Consider the following 26,548-nt stretch of genomic DNA (forward strand, 5'->3'; position numbering starts at 1 on the left):
GGTACATGGGACTATATCTAAATCTGAACCGATTTTCAGGAAACTAAACACACATCATTCTAGACCTAATCCATTTCGCTATGCCAAATTTCGTGCAAATCGAAAGATATATAGGGACTTTGGTACACTATTTACCTTAAATCGGACGAAGATATATATATGAGATATATCTAAATCTGAACCGATTTTCATGAAACTTAACACACATCATTCTAGACCTAATTCATTACGCTATGCCAAATTTCGTGCAAATCGCAAAGATATATAGGGACATTGGTACACCATTTACCTTAAATCGGACGAATATATATATATATAGGAGCTATATTTAAATCTGAACCGATTTTCAGGAAACTTAACACACATCATTCTATACCCTATTCATTACGCTGTATCAAGTTTCGTGCAAATCGAAAGATATATAGGGACTTTGGTACACCATTTACCTTAAATCGGACGAAAATATATATGGGAGCTATATCTAAATCCTAACCGATTTTTCCCAATTTCAATAGGGCTCGTCCTTGGGCCAATTAAGTGACCTGTGCCAAATTTCATCCATATCGGATCATAAACGCGTCCTGTACTTTGTTAACAAAAATACATGGACGGACATGCATAAATCGACTTAGAAAGTGATTCTATGCATATTCTCAAAAGGAACCATGTGTCTATCTCGATTATTTTTGCCTGTTACAAACATATGCACAAAGACATAATACCCTGTACCACAGTGTTGTGAAGGGTATAACCATATATATATTGAAAATTTTTAACAAACGTATTTTCAACCATCAAGCACTTTTATTCGGTAAATGCGAATAGGGTCCTCAAGTATCTCAACTTATATTGAACATTTTCTACGAAGAGATCTTATAACCTTTGAAAAGCCAAAATACCAAAAAACATCTAAAATTGGGTATGCCGAAGAATGAACTTCCATGAAAGAAATGCAAATTTCAGATAGATGAATACATCTGAAAGCAAAACACTTTCCGTACAGAATTGTCGGCAAAGATACGTTCTTTATTAACGAACGTATCTTTGCCGACAATTCTGTACGGAAAGTGTTTTGCTTATTTAAGTGATGGTGATCGGCTCCCATGTACATATAAACATATATAGCTAAGGAGCCGTACATTATAATAATTTTCCTTTTTGCTTGTATTATCCTGAAATAAGTATGCATGTATGTATGAAGAGCATACGTTTACACAAATACACACATATTTGTGCATTATTGTTACTATTATTAATATAGTAGTGTATAATATTGAATAATTTCCAAGCAGTACATCAGCGATTCATTTCATTGATAGCATGCATGAGTATTTATTTGCAAACATTTAAATAATTGCAAATTATATGAAGTTAATGTATACATACGTTGTCTGTCCGTTCGTCCATGCGGTTGGCAATCATGTAAATGATATACTTCGTACACACACACATGGGATGACGGACAACGATGGCAATTGTCCACAATCGGCATTGTAAATGTATGGTCAGAAGGTATGTACGATATATATGCGAATCATATTTGGTCAGGTTGCTTTTTGGACACACGACATCCCGTAATATAACAAGTGCCTGACTGACGAACAATTTGTCCAACAAGTCTGACCATGGCAAATATGTTCTGTTTGGAATAATAAAATAATTGTAATTGTTTTGTCAATATCGAACGATGAACGCCCATAAACGTTGCTGTGGCTGATGCCAACGTCACAGCTGTTGTGGGGGCAAACAAAAAATTCAATAAAAATGACTTAAGGGGACCCCCCCCATTCTCGGGGTCAAAATGTTTGTAGATATAATTCGAATCTGCACAACTTAAAGAATGTCCCTACAAAATTTCAAATGAAAATCTCAAGAACTCTTGAAGATATAGCCGATTTATTGTGTCAGCATCAAGTGACGGCTGAAGGGCTTCTCAAACTTTAAACGCGTTTTTCTCTAAACATTTTTTTGCGAATGGCGGGCACGATAAGTCAAAAACTAATAATCCAATCGGTTCCAAATTTTGCAACGTTTCTCTGTGAGTGTATAGCTCTCGTATGAACTAGGATAAATTCAATCGGTGAAGATCTTCCTTATTTGTTAACTTGGTTTTTGGTCAAAAATCGGCGATTTTCCAAAAATATTTTTTCAAAGGTCCGCCATTTTGTTAATTTTAGAGCGAAGTCAATAATCCTAGTCCATACGAGAGCCAGACATGTACTACTTCTAACACCGTTGGAATTTTCGGATTCCGACGTAAAAAAAATTTTTGGTAAATTATTTTTCTTCTCTTTTAAATCTTCAAATACATATGTGCAAAGTTACAAACCTTAACAAGCATTGGTATTGATTTACCAGCCTATTGAATATCTTGAAAAATTAGAATCGAGAATGGGTGGGGTTCCCTTAAACGTTTAATGCGTAAATATGAATATTAGTGTTATATGTGTTATTTACAATGCATTTCTATAAGTACAAGTAGTGTATTCAACTGTGTTTATTGCTATGTTTATGCAGGTTGAACTTTCTATATATTGCCAAAAAAACTTAAGATTTATTTTAATAAATTATTACAGTACGTTTACATTTAACCGGATTTCGTTAACCCAGTGGGTTTCAATTGTCATTTCCTTTGCATATATGTCAAATAAATCCTCATAAAGTAGGTTAACCCGGTAAAAAGTTCTAATGTACAAGGAGTTTTAGCCTCTTTGGTGGGAAATTACTGCCAAGACTTTGTGCCAAAACATGAACCTATCTGCGAAAATACTGAAATTCAAAATTACAGCCAGTTTTTGCATTAAAAAACTCGAAACATCGAAATAATTAACTTAACGGATAATGGGGACCAGTTAATTAAAAACAGGTTGTGGATTGCATTTGATATAAACTTCAATTTTGGAATGATTGGGAATAGTATTTTGAAGGTCCTAGCTTCATTATCCAACCGAAGCAGCTGTCATTTCACATATCGAGTCTCAGATGTTAGGACAGCTCCTCTCAGAAATGTTTTTATTATGGGCCCATGTTTCGTACTAGTCCCCATGAAAAAGTTCTCTATTTTTTATAGTGGCCCACATTACCAAACTTTAAATTTTGGTATTTAAAAATTAATTTTGGGATAGAAAATTAATAAAAATTAAAACTCACCGATTGTAACTATAATAAGCGCATATTTTTGTTGTATAAACTAAAGAACCGGATATCTTCTTTATATTTGAGAAAAACAAAGTGTTCGACTCTCGTGCTAAAAAACGTTCAACTCACATATGTACAATCAGAGCTTTAATACATTTTCAACATTGTAATTATGTTTTCAATATCTAGTTTGATATTTTCACACTCAATTAGATGCACTGTTCAAAATGTAGTCTGCATCGGACAAACATTGGGAGATTTGCGCACTATTTACAAGAAACACTTTAAGTGTTTTGTGTTCCATTTACAATAAATCTTAAAACAAATTCATCAATAAGATGTCATCTTCTAGAAAGGTCTCTTTATAGAAGAACTGAACGTCTCCTTATTAAAGACACCTTTTCACATAGAAGACCAGAAGGTCTTCTCATAGTATTCTCATGAAAGACCAGAAGTTATTCTCATAGAAGACCCGAACATCCCCTTACTAAAGACTCGAAGGTGTCCTCATAGATTATTTCTGTTAGAAGACAAGAAGTTATTCTCATAGAAATAAGGTCTTCCCACAGAAGACCAGAATGTCTCCGCATAGAAGACCAGGAGGTCATCTCAAAGAATCCCTTAAACCCTTCTTATTGAATACCAGAAAGTATTCCCATAAGGTCTTCTCATTTTATCATAGTAGCAAGTTCTTCTCATAGAAAGAAGGCCTTTTCGATTTCATGCATATATTTAGAACTTAATCTAATCGGTTTCTGTAATTTTTCTTGAAAAAACCTTTATAATAGGCGCTCATGTTTAGATACAATTTCTGGCAACAAACATAAAATTCTAAAAAAAATTACCTCAATTTGTTCACCAGTTCAATACTAACGTAGCTGCCAATAGTTCCGTCACAAAACCTGCATGATTGCAATAATTTTAGAAATTTTACAATATATTACAAATATTAGATTGTCGTTCCGTTCCGTTCCCGAATATATCATTACATTTTCCTGACATACGACATATGTTTTTATCCTGTTCTGGGGGGGGTGATGCTGAGATATTTTGGGTTGATCCACCGTTAAAATTGGGAATATGGATTAACGTGTACCAATATGGCCTATCTTTAAACTTGGCCTACCTGCAGATAATAGGTAATTCTCTGCCAAATGTTGATTAAAACATACACACGGAACATAATATAGTGGGTGGAGGACATAAAATAATCTGTCATCGTAAATGGATTACTTTTCATATGAAGGTATGAATTCGCCTGCCTGTTAACCTTATGGCTAAACCTTGCTGTAATTCTTAGTTTATTATAAAAAAATGCATGGCATAATTACAGACGGTAGTCTCATTTGAGAAATTATTAATGGCAACCTATTTTAAATTGGAACTCATGTGTAACAACGTTACCTAAAATCCGACGGGGCGTACAAAAATATTCAACTTCCCCACTATGGCAAAATGTTGTGTACCGCCGTATTACCCAAATACGTCGAATACATATCTTCCAGCGAATAATACAAACCGCAAAATAAAATTGAAAATTTATTAAATTAATCCACATATTTTTAGTTTCCATTCGAAATTTCAAATTTCCTGAATGTTTTGTTTTTATTTTCAACAAAAGAAAAAAAAATGAAAAATACGTTCTGTCAAAGTTGAAATTTTGTACGTTCGACGTATTTCGGTAATATTAATATAAATACATTTGTTCTACTTTTGTGGTGAAAAACGTCGAATGAGCTAGTTGAATTTTAGGTAAGGCTGTAAGTATCAAATTTTTTGAAAAGTGAATCCCTTAAAATTGTATCCATGTCGAATGGCATATTTTAAAAAAAAATTAAAAATGTATATTTTCAGTAAATAAATATCTCAATTTTTTAATTAATATTGCTCTTAAGATATAACTATAGATGTTACAAGTTATATTTATAGATTATAGAGACGGGGAACTACAAGATATTAAAACAAATAAAATAAATTTTGTGATTATTATCGAATCATGTGTCTGTGTAATTATGCCATATAAAAAATATTTGCTTGACAGTAGGTACCACCACCAAGGTAGTGCATATTAATCAAATTTAGCGTTTTTTATTAATTACGGAGTATACAACACTTAACACACACGTTCCTCTGACTCATGCTCTCCATTATCTGTTTGATAGTGCTCTCGCATACTCGCAATGGTTTGACACTGCTCTCTGTATTTACACTTTTTCCCTCCTAAAGTTTGACATTTCTTTTAGTTATATTTTGCCGATACTTTGTGCTGCCGCAATTCCATAACACTGCAATTTAATTGTAATAAACTCTGTGAAATAAAAGTGAAATTAAACGAAACGTTATATCAAATCAATACACAAATTGTAAGCTATTCGAATTTATAAAAATATTTTAAAAATTCCACTGGGAAAACCAACAAAACAAAGTTTATTTTGTTGAGTGGCAAAGAAATTTCTCGTAAACATTGCCTCGTCGTCGTTGTTCTTTAGTTGATTCGTGTTTTTGCGTTGTGTTGTTCTGCCTGGCTGTTCGTGGTGTGTGTGTGATTGTGTATTATTTTGTTTGGCCATTGGTTTTACCGCGTGTTTTGCTTTTTTGTTGGATTGAGTGAGTGCCGGATAAGTAGCATTGTGACGAAGGTTTGTGCAATGAAAGAATTGATAATAACTACGAAAAAGAGTGGAAACATACAAAACTGAGTTGCCAGTGTTCGTTCGCAGTAAAAAAGCGTCAAAATGAAATTTTTGCATTATTCTAAATGTTTCAAATTATGGGTAATTATTTATTAGAATAATTATGCGTGTCTTAGAAAAAAAAAATGTTGATAAACAGAGGGGAAAAGGGCAAATCTATAGTTTCGTTTGATAATAACATGATCTGTTGGCAAAATTTCTTGAACAGCCTTCGATTCGTTTGAAGTATTTAAAAAATTATTTTAACTAAACCGATTTAGTGAAAAGTTAGAACATTATTGCATGCAATTGTTTTCCATAAATAACGGTGTTTTTTGAAACATCGTGTGATTATTTACTTTAGTGCAATTTATTGGAAAATATAAAAAAAAACAACAACTTCAATTTGGTATATAAAGTTAATTAAGCTCCGATAAAGAATTTACAGATAAAATAATTTGGAACAACTCTAGTTTAGTAAAAACGATTAGATTATTCTGAATTTTTTCCAGAGGTAGGTATTTTTTACCCTAATTATGGGATTATATTTATTTCATGGGGGGTCGTACCCGGTTACTTGATCCTGAAATTCGGGTTAGGAATTCATAGTCGAGAACAAAAGTTGACTTCTAGACTTATTGATTTTGCCTCTCATTAAAAAGTCGATGTTTGTGATAATAAACCAAATATTTATGAATAAAATCGAAAGTCGATTTTGAAAATTCGACTTGAAAATTCAAAAATTGACTTCGACTTTTACAGCCTTACCTAAAATTCAACTAACTCGTTCGACATTTTTCACCACAAAAGTAGAACATATGTATTTATATGAATGTTACCGAAATACGTCGAACGTACAAAATTTCATGTTGAACAATTTCAACTTTGACAACGTATTTTTCAATTTTTCTTTTGTTGAAAATAAAAACAAAACATCGAGGAAATATGAAATTTCGAATGGAAACTTAAAATATTTGGATTAATTTAATAAATTTTCAATTTTATTTTGCGGTTTGTATTATTTGCTTGAAGATATGGATTCGACGTATTTGGGTAATACGGCCGTACACAAAGTTTTGCCATAGTGGGGAGTTGAATATTTTTGTACGCCCCGTCGGATTTTAGGTATCGTTGTTAGACTTTTCATACTAAAAGTTAATCGATTAGTCGAAAGTCGATTTACTTATCCCTAGTTCGGGTATGGGTACCCGGTTCTAAGGATACGGTTAAAATAAAATGGGTATCATTTTAAAGCTTATAAAAATACATTTTCATTGAGTGGTGATATGATTGTTATCTGAAATATGTTCACTATGGTCCCCAAGCCTTTGGCTGGGGATATGGACAGATACCTATAACGGCTACGCGACGGAAAATTTGTTTCAATAGAATTTTTCTATGGGTGACTGGCCTTCGGCCGGGGATTTAAATCTTTCTCCTATGGACAGATACCTACACCGGCTACGCGATAGAATCTCCTTTTAAATAGAATAGTTTTTTGTTTTTTTAAGACTTTCTCCTATGAACAGATACCAACATCGGCTACGCGACAGATTCTCCTTTTTAATAACGGTATTTATATAAGCCTTAAAATGATACCCATTTTATACTAACCGGATCCTTAGAACCGGGTACAATCAGGTACCGGTACCGGGTACGTGCCCCACAAAGAAGATATCCCCATAATTCGTATAAAAATACCTACCATTGGAAAAAAATCAGATAAATCGGATCGTTTTTACTAAACTAGAGTTAAGCCAATCATTTTAAAGAAACTGAAAAATCTATTTAAAATGGGGACAATTTATACAGTGCAAATAATATTGGGAAAACCGCACTCAACAGAGATGGTCCATCAGAAATAGAGATGTAAATGACATACAATATTACAAAAATGGCGTTTACTTCATTTATTACATTTTATGCAGGTATATGACGATTACGCCTTTTTGACAGTCGAAAACCTAAAAAATCGTCGCAGGGACCATCCGTGGCATTCAGTATATAAAAAAGTTCCTGGTTCATTCGGAGTTTTTTTTTCGATATGATTAGTAGATATAAATAATGACATTTATTATATCAGATCGATTGTTTGAGTAGCCAAAAATTTTATTTTATCAAAAACAGTCATAACCGAATGAACGTTCCTAGCGAACAGTAAAATTTGTTATACTCTAGGCTAAAATCGATTATTATATTCTAAAATATTATTTTGGAAAAATATTGCATTGTTCAACAGATTTTACGGGTCCAGAGTTGAACAATGGAATTAATTTACTTTATCGAAATTGTTTTTTTATTTTTCAAAAGAAAGACTGTTATCTATATACATACTAATTGGCATATACTTCCATTCGGTATATTTAAATACCAATTTAGTAATCTCTCAAAGAGGTTATCAGAATTGGGCACAAAGTAATCTCTCAAAGAGGTTATCACAATTGGGCACATAGATCTTGTTATTTTACACCTTGCTTAAAAGATAGAATTCCTGATGATATCGATAATATAGCATATCAACTTTTGTTTGAATACTAAATTAAATCCCATTATTGGAAAACACTGAAGAATTTCGATCCCCGTGAAACTTAGATGCATGTATATGTTTATCAGCTCTAAAACTACAAATTTTATTAGCATCGTTTTTGTTTTTGTTTTTATCTGAGTTCTTTTACTTGTTTATTTTTTTTTGTTGGTCTTCTTATTGTATTCACCCCTTTGTCATGCAGCACAAAATTCTCATATTCAGAGCAATTGCCAATTATAATTATTTATTTTAATAAGAACAATAAAATGGAAAATATTAACAGAACACTAAAAATAGAGACAATGAAGCAAAATTAAAAAAAAATGCTAAAGCCAATTGCTGTGTTCTTCTTATTGTTGATGTTGTTGAATTTCAAAGCGAATCAAGTGAAGGAATTTCTAACAAAAACAACAACCCGAAGAAAAAAAGAAACAATGAAACGCGATAATTTAATTAACGCAGCACAATATCTAAAACAACAACAAAAACAGTATTATTTACCACCCGCGCTACTGTTCTTGATTAACAACAAAAACAAAGCCAAAGACAAGAGCAAATGGAGGGAGGGCCTGATGACAAGTAAACTCCAAAAGCAGTTCACCCCCCACCACCCCCATTCCCCTTTCTGCCACACTTTCATTAATAGTGCTGTAATGATTGTAGTACAACAATTATTTGTAGTGAAACTGTTGTTATTGTTGTCGGCTTGACGTTTTTACTACTACTTACAGTTCTGTGGTCTGTGGCAGACAATATCTTGCTACTGCTCTCGTTCAAATCGAGGAGTTTTGAGTGGTGCGCAAGAGTATCTGGATCTGTTTCAGTTTTAATTAATGTGCAGATATCATGCAACAACAAATTGTAGACAATTCATTACCAGTAATTGATTATAATTTGTAGTTATTGTCTTTTATATCAATTTTGTGAACAGTGTCTGTTCGGTTCCACTCCATTCTACTCTCCGATCCATTCACTCTATCCTAATCATTTTTGTTGTTACTTGTTTACTTACGCTCACTGTTCATTGGGACTAGTTACTTTCTACTTTATTTTGTATTTAATTAATTTTATTCAGTCTTGTATTTATTTTTTGAGTACAGTTGTTATTTGAAGACAAATATAATTAATACGATTATATAGATAAAGCTAATGTTGAAATCATTAATACAGGGTTATCCATATACTGGTTTCAAATGTAAATATAAATGAATAACCTAAAAATAATATTTTTATAATATATATTTTTATACCCTTCACCACACTGTGGTACAGGGTATTATGTCTTTGTGCATATGTTTGTAACAGGCAAAAATAATCGAGATAGACCCATGGTTCCTTTTGAGAATATGCATAGAATCACTTTCTGAGTCGATTTATGCATGTCCGTCTGTCCGTCTGTCCGTCCGTCCGTCCGTCTGTCCGTCCGTCCGTCCATGTATTTTTGTTAACAAAGTACAGGTCGCATTTATGATCCGATCTGGATGAAATTTGGCACAGGTCACTTAGTTGGCCCAAGGACGAACCCTATTGAAATTGGAGAAAATCGGTCCACGTTTAGGCATAGCTCCCATATAAGGGTACCCCCCAATTTTCGGTATTTTGGGGTTCTTGAGCGCGATTTTCAACCGAATACGCTGAAATTTGGTACACTGGGTTCTTATTGGGTACTAAATGTCCCCACAAAAAATTATAAATATAGGTCAATTTTTTCGGGTAGCCCTTATATAAAGGTACCCCCAGTTTTCGGTATTTTGGGGTTCTTTGGCTCATTTTATAACTGAATTCTCTGAAATTTTGTACATTCGGTTCTTATTGTGTACCAAATTATTCCACTAAAAATTATAAATATAGTTCCAGTTTTTCTGGTAGTCCCCATATAACGGTACTCCCAAATTTTTGGTATTTTGGGGGTTCTGATCGTATTTTTCGACCGAATTGACTTTAATTTAGTACATCGAGTTCTTATTAGGTAGCAAATATCTCCACTAAAAATAATAAATATAGGTCCACTTTTTCGGGTAGCCCCCATATAAGGGTACCCCCCAATTTTCGGTGTTTTGGGGTTCTTGAACGCGTTTTTCAACCAAATTCTTTGTAATTTGGTTTTTTGTAGTCGTATATGGTAACAAACCTCCCTCCTAAAAATTACTAATATTCGCCTCCTTTTAGATGATGATGTATGAGTAATTTTGTTGGAATCGGTTCAGATTTATATCTAAATATGCTATATATAGTTTCGTCCGATTTTATGTAAATGGAGCAACATACTGCCAATATTTATCCGATTGAGACAAAATTTTGCACCGCGTACTAAATTAGGTCATTGATGAATGCGAAGTTTTGTTGAAATCGGTTCAGATTTAGATATAGCTCCCATATATAGTTTCGTCCGATTTAAGGTAAATTGTGCACCAAACTCCCAATGTTGGTCCGATTGAAGCAAAATTTTGCACAGAGTACTGAATTAGGTCCCGACTGATGTATGCGAAATGTTTATATCTACAGGATATTGTAGATATTAACATGTCTTGCATGTACCCATAGTGGTGAAGGGTATCATATAGTCGGCCCCGTCCGACTTTTGAACTTTCCTTACTGGTTTATTATAAAGTTTGACTTTGTCGTTATATGTGCAACACTACATCATTTGAATGCCATAACATGATGGACCAGGAAATACCTTTTACAATAAAGCCATATATTCTTGTTGAATCACATATTCTCCATATCGTATTCTTCGATAGCAGGCAAAATTGAGGCTGTCATATGAATATAACGCTTCGAATTAACTGCAACATTCGTTTCATAGTCTTTTTCGAACACATAACTTGCATTCACACATTCGGACCGAAAAAAGGCTGCAAATGGACTCTCCTCCAGTACAAGAGTATTCTCAAAACTAACAATTTTATTTATTTACATACCCATAGTTGAACGATTATGAAAATCATTATACAAAACTACTATATTTGTCTATGGCAGAATCACCATTTTGCATAAACATTGATTATTGACTATTGAACATAACGCTCCGAATTGACGGTGACAGTCGTTCCAGCGTATGTAATGATCTCTATTCAATTACTTGAGAATTCTCAGAACCCCAAATATTGTTGTGTACTATGGAGACGTTTTTTATACCCTTCACCACACTGTGGTACAGGGTATTATGTCTTTGTGCGTATGTTTGTAACAGGCCAAAGGAAACGAGATAGACACATGGTTCCTTTTGAGAATATGCATAGAATCACTTTCTGAGTCGAGTTATGCATGTCCGTCCGCTCGTCTGTCTGTCTGTCCATGTTAAATTGTAAACAAAGTGCAGGTCGCATTTATGATCCGATTTGGATGAAGTTTTGCACAGGTCACTTATTTGGCCCAAGGACGAACCCTATTGAAATTGGGAAAATCGGTTCAATTTAGATATAGCTCCCATATATTTTCGTCCAACTTAATGTAAACATTCCCTATATATCCTTCGATTTGCACGAAATTTGGCACAGCGTAATGAATTAAGACTAGAATAATGTATGTTAAGTTTCCTGAAAATCGGCCCAGATTTAGATATAGCTCCCATATATATTTTCGTCCGATTTAATGTAAATGGTGTACCAAAGGTCCTATATATATTTCGATTTGCACGAAAATTGGCACAGCGTAATGAATTAAGTGTGTTAAGTTTCCCAAAAATCGGTCTAGATTTAGATGTAGCTCCCATATATATTTTCGTCCGATTTAATGTTAATGGTGCACTAAAGTCCTAATATATCTTTCGATTTGCACGAAGTTTGGCACTGCGTAATGAATAAAGTCTAGAATGATGTGTGTTAAATTTCGTGAAAATCGGCTCAGATTTATAAATACTGCACCAAATTCCCCAGGTGGGTCCGATTGGCACAAAATTTTGCACAACGTACGGAAGATAATATAACATAACGTTTGCCACGTTTTGTAGGAATCGGTTCCGATTTAGACATAGCTCCTATATAGTTTCGTCCGATTTTAGTTACATGATACACGAAAGACCCAACATTAGGCCGATTGACACAAAATTTTGCACAACGTACTGCAGTTAATATAACTTAGCATGTGGAAAGTTTTGTTGAAATAAGTTCAAATTTGGATAGAGCTACCATTTATTTTTTCTACCGATTTTATATACAAGATGCACTAAGAACTCAAATTTGGACGATAGGCACAAAACATTCTGAAATTAGTATAACTTAACCTGAGACAAATTTCGATGAAATCGGTTTAGATTTCGATATAGCTTTTATATATATTTTCGTCCGATTTTAAGTAAATGGTACACCCAACTCCTCATGTTTATCAGATATTTATTCAAATAATCAACGTGTGTCCGATTGATATTTGCTTTAAATTGATGTGCATACTCTTTCCCATTTTAAGAAGCAACTGAAAAATTTAGTATAGGTTGCAGAATGACATGTTTATGGATCCAATTTCTTCTTACTGGTCCTTCAAAAATGCGACGTCTAATAGGATTCATCTGTTGAATATACCCAAAGTTATGAAGGGTATCATATAGTCGGCCCCGTCCGACTTTACTACTTTCCTTACTGGTTTTTTCTGTTATTTTGATAATATAGAATCTGTACAAGTTAAATTTCTTTTATTTGCACTCTTAAGTTTCCAGAAAATCGGTCAAGATTTAGATATAGCTCCCATATTTAGTTTCGTCCGATTTTACACAACATTGACACAAAATTTTGCACAACGTTTTAAATTCAGAGACTTAGTGTGGAACTCAATCATCAGAAGTTAATTGACCTACCCGTACTACAGGTAATACGTTTAAGTATATACATACATATTTTTATGGTCAATTTTCTTCTTCTATCTTTATTGATTGTTAATTTCACCGTCATTATGAGAATGACTTATTCTGAACGGATCTGGTTTAATTTTCTATTTCTATAAAGACCAGTACAGTATCTTCATGGTAATAGGATTTCTATGTAGAATAACTTCGATGGGTATTAAGACGACGCAATTTGGGTTTATATAACACATTATATCAAAAGTAAATAAATGGATCGAATCTAATCTGGATTTACCATATTTCGCTTTTAATATTGAAATTCCGTTATGAACTGAACGTCATTATCTCATCGCCGAGTATTCTTAGATGTTGTGGTTAGTATATGTGAACCCCCATGGAAATTTAATACAGTTGTTGTTTCCAAAAAAAAAAAAAAAATATTCACGACTACGGACGCTAAGTTCTTCATTGTATTTTGCACTGTGCAACCACTACAGAAATTGTAATTTAACCCGTTGTCATTTCTAAAATTTCTTTCCAAAAATTGAAAAAGAAGAAGAAACGCCTATCAACACCGAACATCTCGTATTGCAGTAGTTTGGTTTCATGAAGTTCAATGTTAGCATTGTACTTAATTAGTTTGAACAGTATTGTACAGTGGAATGTTTTAGTTTTTTTTTATTTGAAATAAAAAAGGAGGTATAATTTTCTGAGGACAAATCCATAAATCGTGTTATAAAATTGATAATTACCAGTTTTGATAATCCGGGTTAAATTAAATTTTATTTAAAGACCTCATAATAAAAAGAATTCACCAATGGATATACAATGTATTGACCACTGTGTAATGTTTGTTGTCGTTGTTGAAGTTTGTCATCGTGCTGTGCCGCCTATCCTTCACTTGAATTCTTTTCTTTTTTGTTAGCCGTTTTTTGTCGATTCTCAAAAGAATGCAGTGATGCAAAAATTGAACCCTAATTATTTGCAGAATGTAAATTGCCCTTGTATTAAGAAATAAGCCGAACCGAAGCCGAAAGGAGGAAAACTGTCCCTATGGAACGTTAACGAAGTTTATACTTTATGGTGGAATGTGTTGTATTCCACCAGTACTGGTCGGGGTTCATCTTTATTGTTTGGGTGTATGGCTGTGTGTCTGTTTGTGTTATTTCAGTGTCATTGGAGTTTCTGCGACAAGTGGATGGCCTGTATATAGCAGGTTGGTCTTATATCCAGACATAACAAGATATGGACACACACACATATATACACCCATTGCAATGAGTATAGTTTCACAGAAAGGCTTGGTTTGGCCTTGCTGTCCTGCCCTGTCTGCTAGCCACTTACCGGCATGCCGACTACGGTTATGGGTTGTCTTAGCGGGTTATGGTCATTTCGAACAATCTACCCGTACATACAGAAAATACTTCACTTGAATTGTTTGTCATATTTGTTTTTCGAGAGTTCGCTTGATAAAAATAACAATAATGATGACGATGATGACAAAGGAGTAAGTCGACTCGAATTACTTTTGTTTCAATTGAAAACAATGTTGTTTTATTTCTTGTGGGGTTTCTTTTGAAAATAACATCAGCCGTAGTAACGATTCCCCGTTTGATTATGGTTCCATGGTTGAGTTTTGAAAAGTGTTCAATCACATTATATTCGGAGAAACGTTACCATTTTCACTGCCACTTCAACAAGAAGATATTTGCGAAATTACTTTCCTTCCGTTCAATTAATTTCGAAAAGAAAAAGGTTTATCCAATTTTTATTTTTACAAATACCAGTTTGTCTGTATATAGATCACATTGTCAAGAAATTTACTATAATAATGAATAATGAAATTGAAAAAAAAAAATCAATTTCATTGGTATATAGACCAATTGGTCTATATAAAGACCTTTGGTCTCTATACAGACCAATTGGTCTATATAAAGACCTTTGGTCTCTATACAGACCAATTGGTTTATATAAAGACCTTTGGTCTCTATACAGACCAATTGGTTTATATAAAGACCTTTGGTCTCTATACAGACCAATTGGTTTATATAAAGACCTTTGGTCTCTATACAAACCAATTGGTTCTATATAAAGACCTTTGGTCTCTATACAGACCAATTGGTCTATATAAAGACCTTTGGTCTCTATACAGACCAATTGGTCTATATAAAGACCTTTGGTCTCTATACAGACCAATTGGTCTATATAAAGACCTTTGGTATCTATACAGACCAATTGGTCTTAATAAAGACCTTTGGTCTCTATACAGACCAATTGGTCTTAATAAAGACCTTTGGTCTCTATACAGACCAAATGGTCTTAAAAACCTTTGATCTGTATACAGACCAATTGGTCTTTATAAAGACCTTTGGTCTCTATACAGACCAATTGGTCTATATAAAGACCTTTGGTCTCTATACAGACCAATTGGTCTATATAAAGACCTTTGGTCCCTATACAGACCAATTGGTCTATATAAAGACCTTTGGTCTCTATACAGACCAATTGGTCTATATAAAGACCTTTGGTCTCTATACAGACCAATTGGTCTATATAAAGACCTTTGGTCTCTATACAGACCAATTGGTCTATATAAAGACCTTTGGTCTCTATACAGACCAATTGGTCTATATAAAAACCTATACAGCCCAATTGGTCTATATAAATATACAGACCAATTGGTCTATATAAAGACCTTTGGTCAATTGGTCTATACAGACCAATTGGTCTATATAAAGACCTTTGGTCTCTATACAGACCAATTGGTCTATATAAAGACCTTTGGTCTCTATACAGACCAATTGGTCTATATAAAGACCTTTGGTCTCTATACAGACCAATTGGTCTATATAAAGATTTTTTGTCTCTATACAGACCCATATTGGTCTATATAAAGACCTTTGGTCTCTATACAGACCAATTGGTCTATATAAAGACCTTTGGTCTCTATACAGACCAATTGGTCTATATAAAGACCTTTGGTCTCTATACAGACCAATTGGTCTATATATAAAGACCTTTGGTCTCTATACAGACCAATTGGTCTATATATAAAGACCTTTGGTCTCTATACAGACCAATTGACCAATTGGTCTATATAAAGACCTTTGGTCTCTATACAGACCAATTGGTCTATATAAAGACCTTTGGTCTCTATACAGACCAATTGGTCTATATAAAGACCTTTGGTCTCTATACAGCCCAATTGGTCTATATAAAGACCTTTGGTCTCTATACAGCCCAATTGGTCTATATAAAGACCTTTGGTCTCTATACAGCCCAATTGGTCTATATAAAGACCTTTGGTCTCTATACAGCCCAATTAGTCTATATAAAGGCCTTTGGTCTCTATACATCCCAATTGGTCTATATAAACACCTTTGGTCTCTCTATACAGCCCAATTGGTCTATATAAAGACCTTTGGTCTCTATACAGACCAATTGGTCTATATAAAGACCTTTGGTCTCTATACAGACCAATTGGTCTATATAAAGACCTTTGGTCTCTATACAGACCAATTGGTCTATATAAAGACCAATTGGTCTATATAAAGACCTTTGGTCTCTATACAGACCAATTGGTATATATAAAGACCTTTGGTCTCTATACAGACCAATTGGTCTATATAAAGACCTTTGGTCTCTATACAGACCAATTGGTCTATATAAAGACCTTTGGTCTCTATACAGACCAATTGGTCTATATAAAGACCTTTGGTCTCTATACAGACCAATTGGTCTATATAAAGACCTTTGGTCTCTATACAGACCAATTGGTCTATATAAAGACCTTTGGTCTCTATACAGACCAATTGGTCTATATAAAGACCTTTGGTCTCTATACAGACCAATTGGTCTATATAAAGACCTTTGGTCTCTATACAGACCAATTGGTCTATATAAAGACCTTTGGTCTCTATACAGACCAATTGGTCTATATAAAGACCTTTGGTCTCTATACAGACCAATTGGTCTATATAAAGACCTTTGGTCTCTATACAGACCAATTGGTCTATATAAAGACCTTTGGTCTCTATACAGACCAATTGGTCTATATAAAGACCTTTGGTCTCTATACAGACCAATTGGTCTATATAAAGACCTTTGGTCTCTATACAGACCAATTGGTCTATATAAAGACCTTTGGTCTCTATACAGACCAATTGGTCTATATAAAGACCTTTGGTCTCTATACAGACCAATTGGTCTATATAAAGACCTTTGGTCTCTATACAGACCAATTGGTCTATATAAAGACCTTTGGTCTCTATACAGACCAATTGGTCTATATAAAGACCTTTGGTCTCTATACAGACCAATTGGTCTATATAAAGACCTTTGGTCTCTATACAGACCAATTGGTCTATATAAAGACCTTTGGTCTCTATACAGACCAATTGGTCTATATAAAGACCTTTGGTCTCTATACAGACCAATTGGTCTATATAAAGACCTTTGGTCTCTATACAGACCAATTGGTCTATATAAAGACCTTTGGTCTCTATACAGACCAATTGGTCTATATAAAGACCTTTGGTCTCTATACAGACCAATTGGTCTATATAAAGACCTTTGGTCTCTATACAGACCAATTGGTCTATATAAAGACCTTTGGTCTCTATACAGACCAATTGGTCTATATAAAGACCTTTGGTCTCTATACAGACCAATTGGTCTATATAAAGACCTTTGGTCTCTATACAGACCAATTGGTCTATATAAAGACCTTTGGTCTCTATACAGACCAATTGGTCTATATAAAGACCTTTGGTCTCTATACAGACCAATTGGTCTATATAAAGACCTTTGGTCTCTATACAGACCAATTGGTCTATATAAAGACCTTTGGTCTCTATACAGACCAATTGGTCTATATAAATACATTTGGTCTCTATACGGACCAAAGGTCTTTGGATTCCATTCAGACCTACAAACTTGACATTCACGTGAAACATAACAGTGTCAATGAATGATCTACACCCTCTCCAAGGATTTAAATGGGCGATTACAAAAAATTAGGTCATGAGTGCATTTTGTGGTTTATCTTTGTAACCTATAGATTCTAAATTATTTTTTATTTATTGTGCGTGTGTTTTTTGTAATTTCATTTGTGTGCCATAAGTCCGTTTTTTTTTTGTTTTTAATATTTTTAATTGTCGTTTTTGTCCCCTCTCCATTTAATATCTAATTAAAATTTTAAATTATTAGATGTTGTCCATGTGGTGTGTGTTATTAGTGTTGTTATACACTGAATATTAAACAGACGAACGGCGAACCATAATGTGGCCAGTGTGTGCATATTTGTCTTCGACCAAGAAGTACAAAACCAATTTCATATACACCAAAGAAAAAACTGACTTGACATTTTCTAATTACATAACATTTATCATCAATTATTGCTGACACGCAAACTCTGTGTTTTCGATGTTGTTTTTTGTGTTTTTTTTTTTCTTTACTTATTTGTGTTTCGCCTCCTTCTGTTGTCTTCATATGTTTTATTTTTTTTTGGATTGTCGGTTTGGTCTTTCTGGGTGTATATTTTCTATGTTAATTTGTGTTGTATTCCTTTCCTGAAACCAAAAAAAATTAAATAACAACTTTTTAACAAACAAATGACGTGTTGAGTTCTTCTGTTGTGTTTATGTGTGTGAGTTTTTTTTTAGTTCGGTTCTGTTAAATTTTATTAATATTTTTCAATTATGACTATTGTTATAATTTATGACCATAATGCTGTTCACTAGATGGTACTAACAAACTTCTTGCTTATACGAAATGTTCAGTTGGGTGTGTGTGTTGTGTGACAGTACTCTGACAAATAAAAGAATTGTAAATAGAAAAATATGCAAAAATCGTCTTTATTATAAAATAATATTTAATATTCAATAAAATGCGTATTGAAATGCTAAAATTCCAAGTCTATAAAAATTCGGTATAACTTTTACTTCTATAAATTTTATATCGATTTTCCGGGATTTCCAGTATTGGAATTCTTGTATTAGACTTATGTAATATTTTTTATCTAGACGACCTGTAACAGGTCTTCTATTACTGACAAAATAAATGTAAAAATATATCTTTTCCACAAAATTATATTAATGACAAAACAAATGTAAAAATATATGTATATACAAGACGAAACTATTACTGCCAGTTCTGGCATTGCTGTTGTACTCGTTCTATCTCTCTCTCTCTTGTTCTGGAGAAACCTCTAGCCAAAAACACATTTCTGTCCGTGCAGTTAAATAGCTGAAAATTGTTTAAATATGAAATGAAACACTCATCAAATGTCAGGTTTTGTGACAGTTTTTGATGTCATATGCACAGGTAGGTAGGACAGAATAAAGGTTTTCATTTGTATCGTGTCATAAATTATTATGAAACCAAACGTATGCCATCATAAAGGTATGATGGTAACATGCAAATGATTATCATTTGTCGGAACTTGGAGAGGGTGAACGCATGCCCGTGGAAGTCTTTCTTTACATTGACAATTAGTGTTGTATACAGTGTACTATTATCCATTGTAAAGAGTTCTAGCTTCAATGGAAATCCTATGGAAGTAAGAAGGAATATAGAGACCACATGTCTTTATATAGACCAATTGGTCTATATAGAGACCACAGGTCTTTATAAAGACCAATTGGTCTGTATAGAGATCACAGGTCTTTATAAAGACCAATTGGTCTGCATAGAGACCACAGGTCTTTATAAAGACCAATTGGTCTGCATAGAGACCACAGGTCTTTATAAAGACCAATTGGTCTGCATAGAGACCACAGGTCTTTATAAAGACCAATTGGTCTGCATAGAGACCACAGGTCTTTATAACGACAGGTCTTTATAAAGACCAATTGGTCTGTATAGAGACGGCAGGACTTTATAAAGACCAATTGGTCTGTATAGAGAAGACAGGTTTTTATAAAGACCAATTGGTCTGTATAGAGACCACAGGTCTTTATAAAGACAATTGGTCTGTATAGAGAAGACAGGTCTTTATAAAGACCAATTGGTCTGTATAGAGACCACAGGTCTTTATAAAGGCCAATTGATCTGTATAGAGACAACAGGTTTTTATAAAGACCAATTGGTCTGTATAGAGACGACAGGTCTTTATAAAGACCAATTTACATTTATAAAGGCATGTGGTCAGTATACAAATCAATCGGTTTTTAATAACATCTATGGTCTCAATACAGACCACTCGGTATTTATAAAGACTGGTGATCTCTATATAGACCAAATGGTCTTTATGAAGACCTAAGGACTCTACACAGGCTAAGTGGTCTTTATAATGACCTGTGGTCTCTCAGACCAATTGGCGAAACATTGGATATTTTTGAGGATAGCAGTTTTCATAACCTAACCATTATCGTGGTCGAAGACTGGTGATCTCTATATAGACAACGTGGTCTTTATGAAGACCTAAGGGCTCTACACAGGCCAATTACCCGTGATCTCTCTCAGACCAATTGGTGAAACATTGGACATTTTTGAGGATAACCATTATCGAAATTTCTATATTATAGCGACTATTTAGGTACTAATTTTTAGAAACTAAAACCTAAAAAAACATTTCATTCTCAAATGCATAACACAACACTATACACCAACTTAATGAGTCCAGATCAAATACACTTATTTGAGTAGATTTATTAATTTTCAATGCTAAACACCACGACCTATTTTTCGACACTGCGTACTATTTATTACTTTTAAAACGAATTGTCAAAAAATAATAAGAAAGGGACTGTAATACACAATTTTAAGGTTCCAGCTCTATTTTTACCAGTTCAAATGGCACTTTTGGTATGAATTTCAGAATCATTTTTTTCCAAACACTACACATGATCCCTTGAATCTTTTCATGTTATCTACTAAAAACTGTTAAATTTGGTTTACAAAAAGATTTACTTTGTTTTTTTTTCTTCTTCTTTTATTTTCAGATTAAGGCTTTTCACATCCCACATCGTATTGATCTTCCGTAAACGCGTCGGACCAAAACCACATCTATTAACATGGCATTGTCATTTGATGCTGCTGCCAGCGAGGGACCCGGCTATGTTGGTATTCGTTTCTGTCAAGAATGCAACAACATGTTGTACCCGAAAGAAGACAAGGAAAATAAAATTCTGATGTATGCCTGTCGTAATTGTGACTATCGTCAGGAAGCGGATTCCAATTGTATTTATGTGAACAAAATTATGCACGAAATTGATGAATTGACACACATATGTCCGGATGTCATATCCGACCCTACATTGCCACGCACCGAAGATCATGAATGTCCCAAATGTGGTCATCGTGAATCGGTATTTTTCCAGGCTCAAACACGACGTGCTGAAGAAGAAATGAGATTGTATTATGTCTGTACCAATCAAAATTGTACTCACCGCTGGACTGAATAAATGTCATTCCTTGGAATTTACGATTGGTGTCGTGGCATTGACATCTGCATTAATTCGAAATGGTGTGTTCGTCATACATCATGAAAGAGCCTCTTCATTCTATAATTAAAAAATAAATAATAAACTGAAAAAACATAACTAAAAATAAATTTAAAGATGAACTTTTAAAAATACATAACATGCGGTTTTATTTAAATGAAATTGAGAATATTAGAATGCGTCATAATTTGGTGGCTATTAAAAAATCATGTCGGCCTTATAGACCCCATCTTTGGATTTGAAAGTAGGTTTGGTTATTCTATTCGCTGCATATGAAATTTAGAGGTCTATAAAATGTTGGGGAGGTACCGGAAGGAGAGGTCCCACCTTCGAAAGATATTTGTCGAAATATATACGATGTCCTTGACCATAACCGGAACCTCATAGAAAATTTCAAAGCGATCAGCGCTTTATTTTCGCCCTACAGTGTGGTGATGGATTACTAAATAATATTTGAACACGTAAGCACCTGTAAATATTTAAGTGTAACACCCACATCCGAGCACATACGACAATATAATTGGCATGTATCGGTTTACAAAATATAATGGACAGACGGACGGACACAAATGTCTAGATCGACTCAGCTAGGCGAGATATGACGAACGGTATACTTAAAGTTGGGTCTAGGACCAATATTTCGCGGCGTATCGATAGTATCGATATATTATTTTTTCCGTTCCATTAGTATCTACATATGTTAGTCTGTAATTTGATATTATTGGTTTGTATGAGTGACAAAGAAAAACGATATTTCCAGTTTTTATATGACACCCATATTATAAAAAAATTCTTTTATACACTTTAACACTGTGAAAATGTGCCTCAATGTCGTTCTAGACCCCATGTTTTTTGGACCAAATCCGGTTCAGAAAATTTAGATTTCATCCAAACTTTGTCCATCTTATTATTTCTCCAAACTTAGTTTAAATTCGAAGATGGGGAAAATCGGTCCAATCCTTCTGGAAACTCCACACAGAGACTAGGTCTAAAAGCGGCTATAGTTCATTATCGAACCTTACGTTCTAATTTTTTAACTCGCTATCCTCCGCAGGTAAAATGATTACAACAGAGTCTTAGAACCAAACTCAAATAACTATTTTAATATAAACAAATGAAAAAGCGTTAAGTTCGGCCGGGCCGAACTTTGGATATCCTCCACCAGATATACAGGCAGGTACTTGAAATGAAAATATAGGGAACATACAAAAAATGGACCTATGCCGACATATCTACAAACCGATTATTTAAACAATAGTTTTAATAGAAAATTATACCCTCAGCCTCATGGCTAATTAGTGTGTATACACTATCACACGGTGAAAATGTGCCTCATCGAAATATTGGTTCTAGACCCCATGTTTCTTTGGACCAAATCTGTTTCAGAAAAATTTGATTTTATCCCATATTTTTATGTCTTCCAAACTTAGTTCAAGTCCGAATTTGGGGAATATCGGTCCATGCCTTCTGGTACCTCACACACAGGTGCTACGGCTAAACCTAAATGCGGGCTATAGTTCACATATAGTTCATTATCGAACCGTACGTTCTATTTTTTTATCTCGATATCCTTCGCAGGTGAAATGATTACAACAGAGTGTTATAACCATATAATTATATTAATATAAAAAATGGGGTTATGTGGGGACTACGCCTAAAAGGGGTTGACTATTAATAATTTTTGGTAGGGAGATGTGTTTCCATATACGGCTACAAAATACAAAATTTCTGGGATTTCGGTTGAAAAACGCGCTCAAGAACCCCAAATTGCCGAAATTTGGAGGTACCTTTATATGGGGGCTACCAGAAAAAATTGACTTATATGTATAATTTTTAGTCGAAATATTTGGTACCCAATAAGAACCCAATGTACCAAATTTCAGCGACTTCGGTTGAAAAACGCGCTCAAGAACCCCAAAATACCGAAAATCTGGGGTACCCTTATATGTGGGTCTACAAGAAAAAAAGGACCTATATTCATAATTTTTGTGGAGTGATTTGAAACCTATTAAGAACTCAAAGTACTAAATTACAGCAAATTCGGTGGAAAAATACGACCAAAACCCCCAAAATACTGAAAATTAAGAGGTACCGTTATATGGGGGCTACCAGAAAAAGTGGACCTATATTTATAATTTTTTGTGGAGACATTTAGCACCCAATAAGAACACAATGTACCAAATTTCAGCGAATTCAGTTGAAAAACGCGCTCAAGAACCCCAAAATACCGAAAATTGGGGGTACCCTTATATGGGAGCTATGCTCCCATATTGGAACCCTAATATATACATAAGCAGGATTCGTAATATATATCATTGTCGCAAAATAAATTGTTGATCTATCCCAACAAAACAACAACAAATTAAAAAAAAGATACAAGAATTTTGTTTACATTTTCTACAGAAAAATATCTCTAGAGGGCAATTACTCATTAACACGTATCATATATGCAAAATTTTATGTGTCGTAGAATAAAAATAATTTACAATGCTATTCAACATTAATTAGGGTCACCATCTAAAATGCAGATCTTTTTACAATCATAAATTGCAGAATGAAAATAGTGTACCCATTCTAATAACTGGTGCTTGAGAGCTCAAGTTCTATTAGAATTTTTTGTCGAACATTTTTCTGTGCGTAATATTCGTCGGCAGTTTTGTTGTTTTTCCAAGTCTATTGCAGAAATCTGCACACTTTTACGAATGTGTGTATATATTTAAATATACATATTTGATCTGATTTAAATATCCTATACAACAATATGTAGCAGGAAATTTTATATTTTTGTATGTCACCACCTTCCATTAATATCACTTATACTAAACTATTTAAAATCTCATATCATTCTAAAATCAATGTAAAATTTCATGTTAATCGGGTAGAATATAGACTAAATTACAGGCCATTCATAATTTTAGGAGATATACAACCCTGCATCTACAATTGCAGAAAATTAATATTATCAGATTATATACACCCCTGTGAAGTTTAGGAATTACTCTCGCAACCGAGGACGTACATATATAAACTTTGTATCAATTTAAAAGTTAACCACTCCTCTTGAATATACAATAAACTTTTTGCAGCATGTCCTTCAGGAGTAAATATATACGTTATAGAATACAATGTTGTCATTTACACACAAAAGTCTGAGTCCATTTGACCTGCTAACTATTTCTCTGTGTAAAATTTCTCTAAATAATTAACCGATAATTGCCAAAAACAATGGAGGAATTATACACAGTTTTTATTATTCTTTGGTTTTGACCATCTGAAGAGATGACAGAACAGGTTGCCCTATGGACCCCATCTTCCATTAGCTTTATATTGGATTTATAAGAATTGACAAAATTGACACTTTGCGGGAGAGGAACCCGAAGGAGTGTATGTAATGTTGTATGAAAATATTGACCCTTGGCAAATAAAGCCAGTGAGCGGAGCAGTATAGTCGGACGGGGCCGACCATACGATACCCTACACAACTACCACGGCACTCTAACATTCTGCCGATGTTTATTCTGAGCCTGGGCAATATTTCGTGATATTTGCACCCTCTTGCCCGATTAGAGGTCACTTATTTCTTACACTGAAATATTTTCCGAATATTCCCAATATTTAGTACATTCTTCTAATTACTTGACCAGATTCCCTTAGCCGTGGATTATAATTGTATATATCGAATCGAAAAAAATACAAAAAATAAGTTTTCGGTCCACTTCATCCCAAAATTTGTATCTGATCATCAACGATAATTATAGGCGTTATCCTTGACCATACCTGGATCCTCGTGGACATTTTCAAATCGATCAGCGCTATATATTCGCCCTCTAGTGTGGTAATGGGTTACAAAACAATATCTATATACGTAAGCACCTGTAAATATTTAAGTGTAAATTCTAGATCTGATTACATACGAAAATATAATTGGTATCAAACCAACCAAACCAATTGGTATTAAACCAACCAACCACTCCTCTGGGATATACTATCAACTTCTCGGGTCTATGTCCTTCAGGGGCAAATATATACGCCATATAATACAAATTTTGTATTTTTTCACACAAAAGTCGGGGTCCATTAGGCCCGCTAAATATTGACCAATCTTATTCAAAACAGGCAGGCATACTATCAACTTCTCGGGTCTATGTCCTTCAGGGGCAAATATATACACCATAGACTACAAATTTTGTATTTTTCACACAAACGTCGGGGTCCATTAGACCCGCTAAATATTGACCAATCTTTTTCAAAACAGACATGCTTATTCTTTAGCACGATCCCGTTCTCCATGCAAAATGTTCGGGCCATAATTGCGGCCTCTGGAGCGTCCAGAAAAACGGACAAAAATTAAGTATTTGGTCGATTTCATCCCCTAAATATTAACCAATCTTTACCAACAACAATGGGGGTCTTCATTGGCTAGAACCCATCCTACATGCAAAATTTCGTGAAGATTGGTTCATAACTGTGGCCTGTATCGTGTTTACAAATTATAATGGACAGACGGACGGACGGACGGACACACATGTCTAGATCGATTCAGCTAGTCGAGATATGACGATCGGTATTTTGGGGCTGCACAATGCTATAATACCCTGACAACATAGTTGTGTAGTGTATAAATATTGCATTCACATAGGGTAGTCCGTTCACCAGATATTACAAAACTAATTTTCAGCAACATTTTGACCGTTATGTAAGGGAGGTATCAGACGGACTGACACGACATTCCTCATCTTTCAACTTTATTTAATTTTGGACGAAATCGGTTTCTCCCTTCGAAAGTGCGTCTGCCAATCAGACATTTGCAAATCTACTCCGGTTTGTCCGTAACGAATTTGGTCCAAAGTAAAATGGGGTTCAAAACAAGGTGTATTATCTTCAAATATTATATTAGGTTGTCCCATAAGTTTCTTCCCTTTTCATATGTACCTATGTACCATTGTCTTGGGAATGCTAGTGTCAACCACTATCTCGCGCACAC

General features: G+C 34.1%; 1 protein-coding gene across 1 annotated transcript; it reads left to right on the forward strand.

Moving 5' to 3' along the window:
* The first annotated feature begins 21,135 nt into the window (after window positions 1-21,135).
* On the forward strand, window positions 21,136-21,535 carry LOC133332936 (DNA-directed RNA polymerase II subunit RPB9). The gene has a single exon (XM_061541301.1). It carries the CDS (start codon window positions 21,136-21,138, stop codon window positions 21,523-21,525), a length of 390 nt encoding a protein of 129 aa, XP_061397285.1. The 3' UTR covers window positions 21,526-21,535.
* The last annotated feature ends 5,013 nt before the right edge of the window (window positions 21,536-26,548 follow it).

Source organism: Musca vetustissima, unplaced genomic scaffold (genome assembly GCF_032173495.1).
Source record: "Musca vetustissima isolate MV318-11 ecotype Yass unplaced genomic scaffold, APGP_CSIRO_Mvet_v1 utg426, whole genome shotgun sequence".
In the NCBI taxonomy this organism is placed as follows: Eukaryota; Metazoa; Arthropoda; class Insecta; order Diptera; family Muscidae; genus Musca; species Musca vetustissima.

Excerpts from the sequence above, each read along its gene's own strand:
- LOC133332936 (XM_061541301.1), top strand. The coding sequence starts at position 21,136 with ATGGCATTGTCATTTGATGCTGCTGCCAGCGAGGGACCCGGCTATGTT.